The 15,665-nt window shown below is 42.0% G+C and overlaps 1 protein-coding gene across 1 annotated transcript in view; it reads right to left on the bottom strand.

The window, feature by feature from the left end:
• The window catches only part of fech (ferrochelatase), a 33,230-nt gene that overhangs the window by 10,017 nt on the left and 7,548 nt on the right, over positions 1-15,665 (bottom strand). The window contains exons 2-6 of the mRNA XM_007903076.2: positions 14,614-14,731; positions 12,981-13,100; positions 12,273-12,421; positions 4,665-4,799; positions 3,168-3,274 (exon numbers count right to left, since the gene is read on the bottom strand). Of these exons, the coding sequence (XP_007901267.1) occupies positions 3,168-3,274; positions 4,665-4,799; positions 12,273-12,421; positions 12,981-13,100; positions 14,614-14,731 (629 nt within the window). The remainder of the gene's footprint in view (positions 1-3,167; positions 3,275-4,664; positions 4,800-12,272; positions 12,422-12,980; positions 13,101-14,613; positions 14,732-15,665) is intronic.

Here is a 15,665-nt window from a genome sequence, read left to right as displayed (position 1 = left end):
TACAAAAGTGCATATTCGTTGGAAATAAAAGCCAGAGAGAATGCTGATGGAATAATGTCAGAGTAGGAGGAGTTGCTTAGTGAAACCCGATGGTCACAAGAGTGGTTTGGATAGATAGTATGTCGGCCCATTTGACCTCATCTCTTTCAGAATCCAACTTCCAACTTTTTTTTATAAAATGACGTACAGTTTACTGGCGTCTACCAATTGGCGTCTACCAATCTTCCTGACAAGCCTTCCTATTCTAGCTGTCAATTACCCCATTGCATTTCCTGGTATCCTTCTGAAAATTGTCTTCAACCCATCTGAACCCATGTCCTCCTGACCTGCTATCTCACCATATCTTTCTCCATCCTCTATACTGCATAAACCTTGTTAAGGCCCCTCAGAGACCCTCTTTTCAAGGTTGAAGAGCCCTAGCTTATCCAGTCATTCCTCATATGTCAGGACATGTCTGTTTCTAATCTATATTAATGAGCTATTTAACTATACCAAATGTAAGCTTGTTAATTTGCTGATGACACTAAAGCAGGGAGAGCAATTTGCTTGAAAAACAAATGTGCATGATAAGTGTACATGAATGGGATTGATTTAGCAGAGGAGGCCATAAATAAGAGCCTTGGGAGTGATGGTAGACTCATCACTTTCAATGTCAGAACAATGTGGTGAAGTGATTGATACAACAAATAGGGCTGGGATATAAGCAGAACAACAGTACAGCAAGAGTCTCCAGGGCTTGTGTTGTGGCTCTACAGAGCACTGATCATGCATTGGAGCACTGCATTTAGTTCCGTCACCAAAGCAAAGAAAAATTAGAGGGTTAAGAAATGTAATGTAAAAGGAGATGCAAATGAAGAATCAGCCTGTCTCAGTTACTAGCGCTCTTGCCTCAGTCAGAAGGTTGTGGGTTCAAGCCTCACAACAGGCCTTTGTACTCAGTCTAGACTCACTCTCCAATGCAGTGCTCAGCAGCGATGTTAAACTAAGGTCCTGTCTACCTGTTCAAATGGATGTTAATGATCCTATGGCACGATATGAAAAGAGAAGTGAGTTTCTCTTCATGCCCTGGCCAACAAATCCCTAGATACAATTGATTCATAGAATGTTACGACACAGAAGGAGGCCATTCGGCCCATCGAGGCTGCATCCACCTACAGTCACTCCACTTTATAGCAAGTCCTGTAAAGCGGTTCGGGATATCTTCCAGATGTGAAAGTCACTATGTCAAATGCAAAATTATTATAAATGGAGAAAGGAAAATGGATTAAAGTTTCAGGTCGATGACCTTTCATAAGAACTGAGTTCTTACAAAAGGTCATCGACCTGAACCGTTAACTCATTTTCCTCTCTTCATAGAGGCTGCCTAACCTGCTGGTGGTTTTATTTAAGGTTTCTATCATCTACAGTATTTTGTTTTTTGCCAGGATTATTATTATTTTTAGATAAGCTACGAGGAAAAGCAGTACTATTGAATAGAAAGGTGACAAGTGAAGAGAGGTGAAAGTTATAACATGGCATGGGAAGAGTAAACCTGGATTACCATTCCAGTTTAAAACAGAAAAATTGAACGAGGTGCTATTAAGTCAAATCAATTTTAAAAATACGTTTTGAAGCAGATTAGAACGAATTCAGTGATAAATTTAGTACAATCCACCAGAATAGGAAACACACATAAATATTAGTAATGTTTAGTAACAAGTTGGATTCTATAATGTTTGAGTTATAGCTGGGAGGACAAGTTTCGATCTCATCCTTGATATTTCTTGTATAATGTTAATAGAAATACTCTTCAAAGTCAAATAAAGTTACGCGACTTGGGAATAGTTTTATGAATGCAGCCCTAGTGTACACGGCATTAATTCACATACTACCAAATAATCCTGTAGGTTTCAGGAATGCAATACAGTCACTACAGTGCCATGAAGCGCTTTAAGACATTGTCCCGAAGTGAAAGGCAGCCCAAATGCAAGGATCATCATCATCAAGTTTTCAGTTCACACGTTTTGGTATCAGCCAGGTGTGACACCCATCAACATGCTTAAGAGTATCCAAACCAGACAGAGTTCCACACGTGCCACCTACACATGGAAGCTCCCAGCTGGAATGGAATGCTCTCTCTCCGGAGGGATGCACTCTGCTTACCCGATTCCAGAGCATCAGGAATCACACTCAAGGTCTCAGCTAAGGGGTTGGTCAAAGACATCAAGAACATCTGGATCAGCGAGTCGGTCAAAGCAACAGGAAGCAGCGAGCTCTGGTTTTAAAAGACCAAAAATGTCTCTTGCATTAACTCTGGACAGTATCGGATTTTTTCTGGCTCCCAGGAGTTGGTAACTACAGTAACCTTCCCAAAGATCAGGCAGCAAAGTTTCTTAGATGGTGAGATTGTACTTAACAACAACAACAAAATTACATTTATAAAGCGCCTTTCACATCAGGAGGACGTCCCAAAGCGCTGGACAGTCAGGGGTCAGGACCCGAGCATGAGGGAGAGGTGGGGTAGGGGTGAGGGAAGGCAGAGAGGTGGGAGGGTGATTGAAGGCACGATCGAAGAGTTTTGGATGATCTGCAGCTTGTGAAGGGAAGAATTGGGAAGGCCGGAGAGGAGGGAGTTTCCATAATCGAGCCTTGATGTGACGAATGTGTGGGTGAGGGTTTCAGCAGCCTGAGGGGTGAGGCAGTGGTGGAGTCTGTTGCAGAGGTGGTGGTAGGCAGTGCCGGTTATCGTGCGTATGTGGGGGAGAAAGGACAGTTCAGGGTCAAACAAGACACCCAGGTTCCTGACTGGCTTAGTGAGGTTGAGTGTGTAGCCGTGGATGCTGATGCTGCCAGCGCCCGAGGTGCGGAGGCGCTGACGTGAGCCAATCAGGAGGGCTTCAGTCTTGCTGACGTTCAGTTGGAGAAAGTTATCCCTCATCCAGGACTTAATGTCGGACAGGCAGTCAGTCAGGACCCCAGTAGTCCTGGAGTTGAGGCTGGAAGCAGAGAGATAGAGTTGGGTGTCATCTGCATACATGTGGAAATTTACCCCATGTCTGCGGAAGATGTCACCAAGGGGGAGCATGTAGAGGGTGAAGAGGGAGGGGAATGAGGAAAGAGCCCTTGTCACAGGGGAAACCTGAAAAGCGAGGAGAAAGCAAGCTACTGCAACCACAAAACAACAGTACCTGAATTAATAATGGATGCGTTGGCCACCTGTCAATAGTACTCCATTTCATCTTCGGGGCTGTCCTCCTGCCACTATAATATCGGTAAATTGCATTCAAGCTGCTTCCTGCAAAGGAAAGCCAATAATCATAAAGAAGGTTGTGCTACCTCGGACAGCTTTTCAATCTGCGGGTAATCTCTTTTGAGGTTCCATCACTGATACACCACTCTTCAGGTTTCCGCTGGAAAAAAAAGTAATTAAATATTTTCGCTACCAGATTGAAGATCTGTGTGCAGTCCACATCTCAGCTGATTTCTCAAAATGGATACTACACTCAAGTGGCAACAGAAATATTACCACAGTAAGAAATAAAGGGGGGGGGGGGGAGGGAAATGCTGACTTCAGGTAAGGATCTATGGTCCAAATGGAAGATTCAATACTGAAACCAAAATTATTTTAACCCAATTACTCCTGCTCTGGGAAGATCCATCCACACACAAGACTGTGGCCCTGGATCAACAACAACTTGCATTTGTAAAGTACCTTTCATGTTGAAAGGTTGTCCCAAAGCGCTGGACAGTCATGGATTTGGACCCAAGCTGGAGGTTGGGATCAGGAGAGTTGGAGGGCAGGGAGGATAGGGGTAGGAGAGTGACCGAAAGCGAGATCGAAGAAGAGGGTCTTGAGAGGGGCTTGAAGAAGGCTGGGGAGGGAGCAAGATGAAGGGACTCCGGGATGCAGACTATGCAGGGGTCATGGAGCAGTCCGGGGCCCACTGAGGGAGTGGATAGGTCTAAATAGAGTTAGCAGGTCACAGATGTAGAGAGGAGCAAGGCTGTGGAGGATTTTGAAGGCGAGGGCTTTGAAGATAAAGACAAGGACTTTGAACTATCATGTGGGAGATGGGGAGCTAGTGGAACCATGTGAGGGTGGGGGTGATAGGGTCATGAAGCTTGGTACAGCACATCCTTTGTAATTGGGAAGGCCAAAGCCTCCATCCTCAAGTTGATGACTGAAGCTGTATTGATTCTGGGCTTCAGATATCGGAATCAAATCCAAATAACCATTTATCTGCATGTATATAATGCTGCTACTTCTGCATCCAATAGTTACAGCATTAACAAGTGGTACATTTTGTAATCATACAATTTTTTTTTACCAATATCTGATTTTTTTCTGTGTCACAAATTTCTGTGGTTCTCTATGCCCCAATAGAGAAAATGCTCATCAGTGATTGGCCTCTTTAGCAAATTTAAAACTCAGCACTCACAAAAAACAGAAGCATTTCTACATTTCACTGGTTGCTTTTCATTTGACCCCTTTTAAGGTCCATCTCATGACCTCTCTCTTTGACCGTACCTTCAGCCACCTGTCCCTTCCCAAGCTCGAGTATGCCAAGCCAGGGCTGTCAAGCAACTTGGAATGTTCTTCCGATATGAAAGACGCTATAAAAACTTAAATTTGGGTTGTATTTGGCAGATTAATCCACTTTACAAGATTATTCAAAATGCAATACCTGTGGTAGAACAGCTGTACTGCGGATACTGTGTGAAAGCCACTGCTCTCTCAATCCCATCCTTCTCCATCTCTTCTATTGCTTCTTCTGTTAATGGATGCACATACCGGAAACCAATGTAAAACTTGTGCGGTGCTGAGGGAATGGAAGACACAAAATAAATTCTCAAAATTGAGTTCACTGCACAAAAATCATGAGCATCCTTTCAGTATTGATTTCTGTCATAGACAGAGTGCTCAGTAACCAGCAACTCCAAGCCAGAAAGTAGTAGCAGGTTGACACCTTTAACCTAGCAGTCAATAACAATAATACTAATAACAATACTTGCATTTGATATAGAGCCTCATCACATTGTCAAGACGTCTAAAAGCGCTTTACAGGATATACTGTGAAGTGAATTGAATGTGTATGTTGTGGGCGGAAAATGGTCAACAACTTAAAGGAGAGAACGTCAAAATATTTCACAACTAGTTTCCTTATCGCCTGCATGCACTACAAACATTTCCCATAAATGNTTTTTTTAAATACTAAAATGCACTAATTACCACTGTTTAAAACAATTGAAGCCACTTCCAGAGTTAGATGAGACAGCATTTTCTTTCCCTGTTTGAGAGGAACTCACCTTTTTCAACATCCGTATGTGCTACATCACATTGACTACTTTTATAAAGTACTTTGAGACTTTCCTAGATAAAGCCATAGTCATTGTGGAGTCCCTTAGTGTAATAGTTGGTGCGCTCGCCTTGCAAGCCAGAGGATTCCCGTATGAGGCGAAACTTAAGGCAAGTTTCCTTATTCCACACCTCTGCTTACCCAGCAGTAATAGGAATCCAGTTGTTAAGGCACTATATCAAATGCAAGGATTATTATTATTATTAAAAGGCACTGTATTAACATCAAGAATTTGTAATTTACTAATAAAACTTGCATCCGGTGTATCACTTTTCAAGTCAGGAGCATGTCTTATAGGATGTACTGTAAATTATACTGACTATGTATTTTGTACGAAGCAGTCAGTTTACGCACAGCAATGTTGCACAAATTGCCATAATGTGAATGACTAATTTTCTTTGCGGGAATTTTGGTCAGGAGAACAGGAGAAACACTTTTTTTGGGGAATAGTGCCACGGGATCTTTAACATCCACCTGAACAGGTGGACGGGACCTTGGTTTTAATGTCCCAAAGGATAGCAGCTCCAACAAGCCCCTCCATCACTGAATGGATTGTCAGCTTAGACTATGAGTTCCAAGTATTTATACTAACTTACTGTGCAGCAGATATCAAAGTCATTGTGTTTTCTTTACACATTTGTATAATTAAATAAATCTACTAGAAACAAAGTATTAATAGAGCACCAGCTTTTTTAAAAAATATGAAAAGGACCAAAACTACATCACAGAGCATAGTTGTAGGTTACAATGATGGACTTCCATTGATTACAAACAAGGCAATTGCTTCTACCTTCAACTCACCACACAATGGATAATTTGGTAGAAAGGAATCAAACAACAATAAAATTACATTTGTATAGCACTTTCTATGTCAGGAGGACGTCCCAAGCGCTGGACAGTCTGTGTTTCAGACCCGAGCTAGGGATCGAGATCGGGGAGAGTGGAGGGTATGGTGGGGGGTGATCGAAGGCAAAGTCGAAGAGAAGGGTCTTGAAATGGATCTTGAAGGAGGCAAGGTAGGAAGCGAGGTGGAGGAACTGGGGGTGAGATTCCAGAGCGTGGGGGCAGAGTGGCTGAAAGCTCATCCGGCAATGGTGGGCCCTCACTATTCTCCTCAAAACAGGATTCAAAATGAGTATTTTTTCCCAAAATGTTATGGTTCTCAGCTGTCTGTGCGAATAAGACTTACACAGCAAGCAAGCAAGCAAGAAAGAAAGCAAGAAAGCAAGAAAGCAAGAAAGAAAGCAAGAAAGCAAGAAAGCAAGAAAGAAAGAAAGAAAGCAAGAAAGCAAGAAAGAAAGAAAGAAAGAAAGAAAGAAAGAAAGAAAGAAAGAAAAAAAAAAAAAAAAAAAAAAAAAAAAAAAAAAAAAAAAAAAAAGAAAGAAAGAAAGAAAGAAAGAAAGAAAGAAAGAAAGAAAGAAAGAAAGAAAGGAAAGAAGGACATAAATAAATAATTTGGTCACTCAATCCACGACTGTTTGTGGGACACTGCTGTGCGCAATTGGCTGCCACATTTCGCCCACAAAAAATGACAGTCAATTCACTTCAGTATATTCTGTGAAGCGCTTTGAGACCACATGAAGACGTGTAAAACGCTATGACAAATACAATGATTTTTTAAATCATTTTTATATAGAAAAAATATAGAGTGCTCTGTAAACTTTCTAATGACAACCACTAGATGGCGGTAAAACTCTAGAATCCTGCATTTAGGAACGAGATGAGGTCAAAGAGGATTTGGATCCTCACTTCTTGCCAATTTCTCATCATGTCCCACATTGTTATCCAGAAAAGTCTCTAACTATCCCAGGAATCATTTATACTGCGCACTTCAATAGTATTACGAAAATCACAGCTAACTTATCCCACAGGTATTTTTGGTCAGCTGGGTGCCTGTCTGACACATGCGGAAACCCATCACCATGCTTAAGAGCACCCAAACCCGACAGACTGCCATCTCTGCAACCTACACACGGAAATTTACGTGACTGCAATGGAATACCCACTCTCTCTTTCTCCATCTCTGGAGGGGGTACAACTGCTCACCGAAAGCATAAGGCGCAGGTTGGTGAGAACCAAGGCTTGGAGCCCCTAAAATGTCTGTTACTGCTGGATCTTAACTAGCTAAGACCGCATAATTTGCTTGCCGAGCTAGGACCACCCTACCCATTAGGAGCTAAGCACTCCTCTAAGTTCTGCCGATGAACCAGGCTGCAGTCAGCAGTGTCCTGGAGTATTGTGGATCCACCAGACTCAGACTGCCACAGAGGAGTCACTTGACGACAACATTCTTTGCCAAGAACATCACCTTGGAGGAGGTTAAGTGCCAAGGAAACCTTGCTTAACTCCTCCCCCCACCCCACCCCCACAAAAGTCGTGGATTGAGTGACCACATTTTTTTTCTTTAGGATTATTACCCCGATTCACCAATCGAGTAATACTGGGTTCCTACTTACTGCGAGGTAAACCGAGGCATGTGGAGTAAGGAAACATACCTAAGGTTTCACTCGCCCGAGAATCAAACCTGGATCCTCTCGCTTGCGAGGCAAACGCACTGATCACTACACTAGCGGTAAAAATAGTGCCCTTACTTCTCTCGCATTTGCTCTCACTTACATTTGTGACTCATGTCCTTACTCCCCTCAAAGCTTTTGAAAACAGCTTATGAATAGCGTTCTATATATTTCTCATTCAGCTGAAATACCGCAAAATGCTTCACATAGTGGTCATTATATATGCAAATGGGGGCCGCTATTCTCTGCGTATCACCCCACAGACCATCATATATTAGTGAGTAAACCATACTTTTGGTGAATTTTAATAATTATAATTTTTGCTTCTTTCATGTCAGGAGGAGATCTCAAAGCACTTACCAAAATTTACTGTTTAGAGTGACTATTTAGTAGGCAAAAGAGTTTGCTAATTTGCAATGCCCCACAAACAGCTATGAAGTAAGTGAGCTTTTTTATCACCTGGAGGATTGTTGGCCAGGACACTGGGAAAAAGCCCCTTCTCTTTTCATATAATGCAACGGGATCTTGAATAGGACCCAACGGTACTTTAACGTCTCATCCAAAGGACAGAGGGAAGGCAGTAGGAATTGACTAAGTCACTAGAAGAACTGGCAGCTCTTCTTTGAAATAACAGCTCTGGATCTTTGGAGCTCTGGATGGAGCAGGCTGTAGCCCGTTCAGGCCTGTTCCATGTCACCCACCCAACCCACCGTACCATCGGTGGCCGGGCTTTCAGCCTCTCTGCCCCCACTCTGGAACTCCATCCCACAGTCCCTTCACCTCACTTCCTCCCTTGCTTCCTTGAAGGCCGATCTCAAGACCCCCTTCTTCGATCGTGCCTTCAGTCGCCCTCCCACCTCTCTGCCTTCCCTCACCCTTACCCCACACCCCTCCCCCATGCTCGGGTCCTGACGTGAAAGGCACTCCATAGATGTAATTTTGCTGTTGTTGTTTAACGCTTACCTGACCCAGCTGGCGACACAGATAGGCCTCGGTTTAACATCCCACCCTAAAGACAACACCTCCTACCAATGAAGCACTTTCTCAAACACTGTACTGTTGTGTCAGTATGCGCTTCAGCTCTGGTGTAAAACTCAGCCTCTGTTTACCTAGCAGTAAATAGGAACTCGGTTGTTAGTCGATTGCTTTCTGTAAGGAAACATACCTAATAATCCATCAAAAAATATATATTTTTTAAAAATGGTCAATCGATCCACAACTGACTGTTTGTAAGACACTGCTGTGCACAATTGGCTGCCGCATTTTGCCCACAAGATGCACAGACAATTCACTCTACAATATATTCTGTGAAGAGCTTTCAGATGTCTTAACGACGTGATGAGGTTATATCAAATGTAAGTATTATATTATTGTTAGTAAGATTCACCCTCAACTTTGAACCGAAAGAGAAGAGTGTTTAAACCAAGCTTACATAAGCTCTTATTTAACAATTCAACAACAAATTGGTCTGGACGGTTGTATTAGGTTATCCCCCAACTACAGTCGCAACTTTAAACAAGAAAAAGCAGGGTGTGTCTCCTTTCGCCCATTCTCAGAATTTTAAACAAAGTAGTTACATTTCAGGTTATCTATCCGAGTCAGAACTATGCAATGTCACTGAGATCTATGCGCCACCCAGACTTGTGAGTTTAAAACTTCCTCTTCCCATCCTCCACAAACAAAGCTCCATCTTGGCCCCTTTACTCTTCGCAGTCTGGAGATAACCAAATGTTAACAACAATCAGACAAGCTAGGGTTTTTCGGTCTTAAGACGATGTATCAGAGAGGACCTGATAGAAGTATCTAAAATGCTAAATGGGATTGAAATAGTAAACCGGAACAGCACTTTAGGATGTACAAAGACAGCAGAACAAGAGAACACAGGTTTAGAGTTACAAAGGGCAATTTCAGGATAGACACCAGGAAGTTTTTGTTCACCCAACGATTGGGACAAATTGCCAGTAAGGGTGATTGAGGCCTGGACAAGTACTCTGGACTCATTAAAATTAATTATAATAATAATAATAATCCTTGCATTTGATATGGCACCTTATCACATCTTTGAGACAGTTCAACACTTCACAGAATATACTGTAAAGTGAATTGATTGTATTTTGCGGAAAAACCAGCTTGATGGGGAAGTGGTAGAATGGATGCTTTGGACGGAGGAGTCGGGATCGGCTTAGAGTGAAGGGCTTTCTTCATCTGAACCAATTTGGTGTTCTTGCGATCTGTTCATGCTGTTGCTTTACTACAAACATTGAAAACAATGGTTATCCTGCAAAACTCAATCTAAAGAACATCAACAGGCAATGTCAGAACATGACCTTGCAACACGCTGGAGAACATACTAATTAAAAAAATCTACTAGAAACAAAGTATTAATAGAGCACCAGCCTTTTTGTGAAAAAAAAGACCCAAACTACAGAACATAGCTGTAGGTTACAATGACAGACTTCCATTGATTACAAACAAGGCAATTGCTGCTATCTTCAACTCAACACACAATGGATAATTTGGTAGAAAGGAACCAAACAACAGATTCTTCATCAGCTCCTTTTATCTGGCAGTGTTCCCAGAAAAGCCAGTTTACATCAACAACAGAAACCAGAAACAGCCAGAAATAACTAAAATCCGGATCTCCAGTAATCAACATAACAATTTGCATTTACTTAGCATTCTTCATAGTTATGCAGTACCCTTTAATACAATCTTAAAATTAGAGCTCATAATCTTAAAATTAGAGCTAGGCCAATTAGAAGCACTTGTTAACTTATTCAGATATTAAACCATGCTAACATTTTCTCTTCGGCCCAATTATCGTTTCAGTATTTCTTATTTTACCTCTTGTATTTTCAGAATGTTCTTTAATTATTAACTCTACATAAACTAATGTCACAATATTGATTTAATTTAATTGTGATCTCTCTAGTCTCTAAGAGTGCCACTAACTTGGGCTCAATACTAAACGAGATCTAGGTGTACATTCCACCTACTCTTAAATCATTTCAAAAAGTAATTCTGAAGCAGTTCCAAGAGTTTCCTTCTCATTTGCCTTTGCGCATATTCTTTGTATGTCTTCGGCTAGCACATGCATAATGCCCCATGTAGGGTTTGTGTACTTGCAGTCCCATCATTAACCTTCATTTTTAGATAAAGCGGATTCCATCTAATTAGGAAAATATTGGCAGAGTTAAGGTCTGAGAAATATCTGGGGGAGGAACAGGAGAAAGAGAAAATTTTAAACCCCCAAAAAACTCCAAATGTGGGTTTATTCACTACACATTGCCAATATTGCCCTGCAAAAAAATTTTTTGTTCTGTTTTGAAATCCTTACTAACTCCCCTTAAAAGCATATTAAGCTCAAACCAAGAATCTACTTGACACTGATTTTCACTGATTGGAAGGGAAGAGACACATTGTAGTTTACGGTGCATTTCTCTGCAGAGTGGTCCTTATCAAGGTGCTTAATGTCTCAGTGACGCATTCCATTATTCTTAAATAGTTACTGTCTACTACTCGAGTACCAACTTGGGGGAGGGTGTGTGTGTGGTACTTCATTATAACTTGCATTTATAATAATAATCCATGCATCACATTGCAGAGTCATCTCAAAGCGTTTTACAGAATATATTGTGAAGTGGACTTACTGTGTATTTTGTGGGCGACGTGGCAGCCAATGGGACAAAGCAGTATCCAATAAACAGTCGTGGATTGCGTGACTACATTATTATTATTTTATTTTTATTTTGACTATCAATCAGGTTCCTACTTACTGCTAGATAAATAGAAAAAAAAACTTGCATTTATATAGCACCCCTCATGCCTGGGGCACAGTGGCTGAAAGTCCGTCCACCAGTGGTGGAGCAGAGGGCACGAGCGACATGCAAGAGGGCAAAGCCAGTCGAGTGGCGGCAACAGGTGGGTGGGGTGGGGAGTAAGGAGGTCGGAGAGATAGGGAGGTGCCAAGGCATGAAGGGATTTGAGTAGGAAAACTTGCCTAAGGTTTCGAACCCGTGTCCTCTCGCTTAAGAGGTGGGTACGCTACAGGACTGAACGAGCCATACAAAGTCTATAAATTAATATAAAAAACTGATCTGCAGCTTTGCCTACTAGTGCATGTGGGAACCCATCACCAGATCTCTTAAGTCAATAGTTTACACTGTTGAGTGATTCCTGTACTATCTTTCGGCAGTCAGTAGAGCATTTGTTGGATACGCCTTTAAGAGTAAATTGACAATTAACTAAAGGACCAATATGAAGGGCAGGCAGGAAGTTCAAAGGGACACTGGGAGTGAGCCAGAGGGTGTGGTTTAGAGTGATGACTTGAAGAGTGTCTGGACTGATGAATAAGGAAGTTTACTAACACGCCCCTGATTTGGATCAAGTGATATTGCAACATTATCTGGCACTGACACAATACCTGTCTCTGGGGAGTATTCATCGAGCAGTTTCACCATGCCATCTCCTTGCACGGCTGTCCACATTTTAATTGGGGATCCGCCACCTATCCTGTGGTACTGTTCCTGAATCTTAGGAGTACGACGTCTTGCAATAAAAGGAGCGAGTTTGCTGAAACAATAATACACAATAACAATCCTTGCTTGCACTCGATGCAAACTTATAAAGTTGAAATACATCTCAGCGCACTCCACAGGAACCTGTCAAGGGGAGTGACAATTTGTCGGCACACCCAGCAACCAACTTGCACATGCAGGGTTTTACTAACAGCTATGGAATGAATGACTAAGTTACAAGGAGGATTATTGGCCAGGACACTTGTGGAAAATTAACTTCTCTTTCAAAATGTTACTGGATCTTTAACGCCCATCTGAACATGACTTCAGTTTGACATCTCTTCCAATTGACGGAATCTCCATCAATGTAGTGCTCCCCCAACACTGTATTGGAAGTATCCGTCTGGATCATGAACTCAAGTCCTGACACCCTTGAGTGATCAAAAATTATTATCCCTGGAAAGTGATGCGCCAATCACCTAACGACCAGGTTCCTACTTACTGCTAGGTGAACAGAGGCGTGTGGAGGAAGGAAACTTGTCTAAGATTTCACCCCACCCGAAAATCAACCCAGATCCTCTCGCGTGCGAGCCAAGTGCAATCTCTTTTTTTACCTTTGAGCAGGAAGAGGAATAAGATCTTTGTCCAAGAAAAGCCGGAGTAAAAAATCGTGCACGTCATCTAACGTTTCAGGTCCACCCATGTTCAACATGAGGATTCCAGTCTTGGGTTTCCTGGACAAAAAAAAAACTGACTAAACATTTTGCAAAGTTTATATAATGTATGACAAAATTAAAGACTGGCATTAAGTGAACATTTTTTGATAAGCTAGAAGTCTTCAGCCTCATAAAGAGACGTGAAGGGGGTGCGGGATAAATCATCTATCACACAGACAGCAAAGTCTGGGGAGAAGTCACTTAGGTGTCAATGCATCAGTGGAGTTGCACACATACTGTGTTGGATATTGTGCTTATGCAAAAGAAGTCAGAAGAAGGCAAACACAGCCTATACAAATTTTCAGTTGATACTAAATCCTTTTCCTCTGCCCCCTCAAAAATCTTTGGGCAGTTATATTCTGGCTTATTGCTGGCTAAACATGTAACAAACTATATAGTAATTAGTGCTTTGAATACACCGTGTCTTAGGGTAGGGGATATTTAATCTGGCCAGCAACAATGCTCTACTCTTGTACTACTTTATCCTATATCTGTCAGCAACACCTGTAGGTCCTTCAGCATTGTGAAGGCACTTCACGCAGGTGGGTTGCCAGAGACAGAGGACTGAACAGAAAATTAATGATAATAATAATCCTTCCATTTGATATAGCACTGTTCATGTCTTCTAGACGTCTCAAAGCGCTTCACAGAATAGACTGTAAAGTGAATTGAATGTATATTTGTGAGCGAAATGCGGCAGCCAATTGCGCACAGCAATGTCCCACAAACAGTCGTGGATTGAAGTGACCAATTTATTTATTTTTTTTCCCTTGAGGGATTATTATCAGACGTGTGGAGTAAGGAAACTTGCCCAAGATTTCACCCTGCCGGGAATCGAACCCGGGTCTCTCACTTGCAAAGCGAGTGCTCTAACCACTGAGCTACAGGCCTCCATATAAATGCTGGAAATTGTAGATGCATCAAATTGTAGAAGCTGGAAATATAAAACAAAAATACTAGAAAATTCCCATCAGATCTATCAGAATCTGAAAGAACTAATGACATATCAGGCAGAATTCTTTATCCAAATATGCATTTCCATTTGAGTCATTGTTAGAAACTGCACATATAAGTTGATAATACAGAAGAGTTCTGATGCACGTTTTACATAAATATATTTGAATAGAGTTCAGTAATTAAAAGGTGCATCCCTTAATGAGAGAATCTTGCGAGACTATTGGCACTATCCGAGTGCCCACAGTTCAAACAAACAACGACTTGCATGTACATAGCGTCCCTCACGCAGGACAGCTTCCCAGAGTGCTTGAAAGTGACAGAGCATGACACTGAGCCGGAGGGAGGGGGGAAGGTGACCTTAAGCACAGTCAAAAAGAATGGTCTTCAGGCATAACCTAGGGAAGGAGGGAGCAAGACGGAGGGAATAAGGGAGATTGTTCCAAAGTTTTGGGGCGTAGTAGCTGAAAGTGCAGCCGCCAACATCACTCCCTAACTGGTTCCATCAATATGGCATAAATCCTATTTAATGACGGATAATAAAACAATTCTCCCTCACCCTTTAATTCCAATTTACCTTTTGTTAAGTTGAACGTTTTCTTTGATGTCGTCTACCTCTCCCTTCGTCACTGCTGCAGTTGAATGCCATCGCCACTGGACTCGACAACACCATCTACTCGAACAGCTATTTGCAGCTGTGTAGGAAACATTTTGCTGTTAATCCACCACAACAATTTAGCTTACAACTAACCCACCAGGGAGGCTATGGCAAAGTAACTCAGCAGATCTGGAGACCCCAAATGCTTCTTACATATACTTTACAAAACAGAGTTTACCGTAGCCAAACTTACTAAATACATTGGAGAGATCCTGCCAACTTTAGTCTAATTGATTCATAATTCAGTAACTATTCATATTTTCTTTGAGGCAGCTGAGTATCTGACACATGCAGAAATCCATCACCATGATTTAAGAGAATTTCCACACATCCCACCAACATGTGGAAATGCCAGACAGATTGTTGGAATAGAATCCGCGCTCTCTCCCTGGATGAACACATCCTGCTTACCTGATTCCGGAAAGTATCAGGCACAGGTTGGCAAGAACCAAAGCTTGGGGACCCCAGAGTGTGCGTTGGGAGTACTGCTGGAGTCTAACTCGCTAAAATCTCATAGCTTGCCATTGATATTGCGGTCTGGCAAGCTTTTCCACTAGGTCCACCATACCCGTTTAGGCTTTGGCTTGCAGGGTTAACAGGAACCGAGTAACTATTCATATACCACTAGACATGATCACTTTTATGAAGGTTTACAAGATAAACTGAGCACAAGAATTACATGCTAATGAAAATACACAACCAAATATTACAAATTCCATTGTGGCCTGGGGCAAACAAAGCCAAATTAATTCATAGTAAATCACCATCACACAACCTTACTTGGCGTATAAGAAAGTTTTAACGAACTTTACTATAGGCACCATTTCTGCATAATAGAATCACGCAATGTGGAGTCCTGTAGCTCAGTGGTTAGAGCATTCGCCTTGCAAATGAGATACCTGGGTTCAATTCCAGGCAGGGCGAAACCTTGGGCAAGTTTCCTTACTCCACACCCCCAATAATAATCCTAC

Source organism: Callorhinchus milii, unplaced genomic scaffold (genome assembly GCF_018977255.1).
Source record: "Callorhinchus milii isolate IMCB2004 unplaced genomic scaffold, IMCB_Cmil_1.0 Scaffold1, whole genome shotgun sequence".
NCBI classification, from domain to species: domain Eukaryota; kingdom Metazoa; phylum Chordata; class Chondrichthyes; order Chimaeriformes; family Callorhinchidae; genus Callorhinchus; species Callorhinchus milii.
This window is presented reverse-complemented; position numbering and strand designations above follow the sequence as displayed.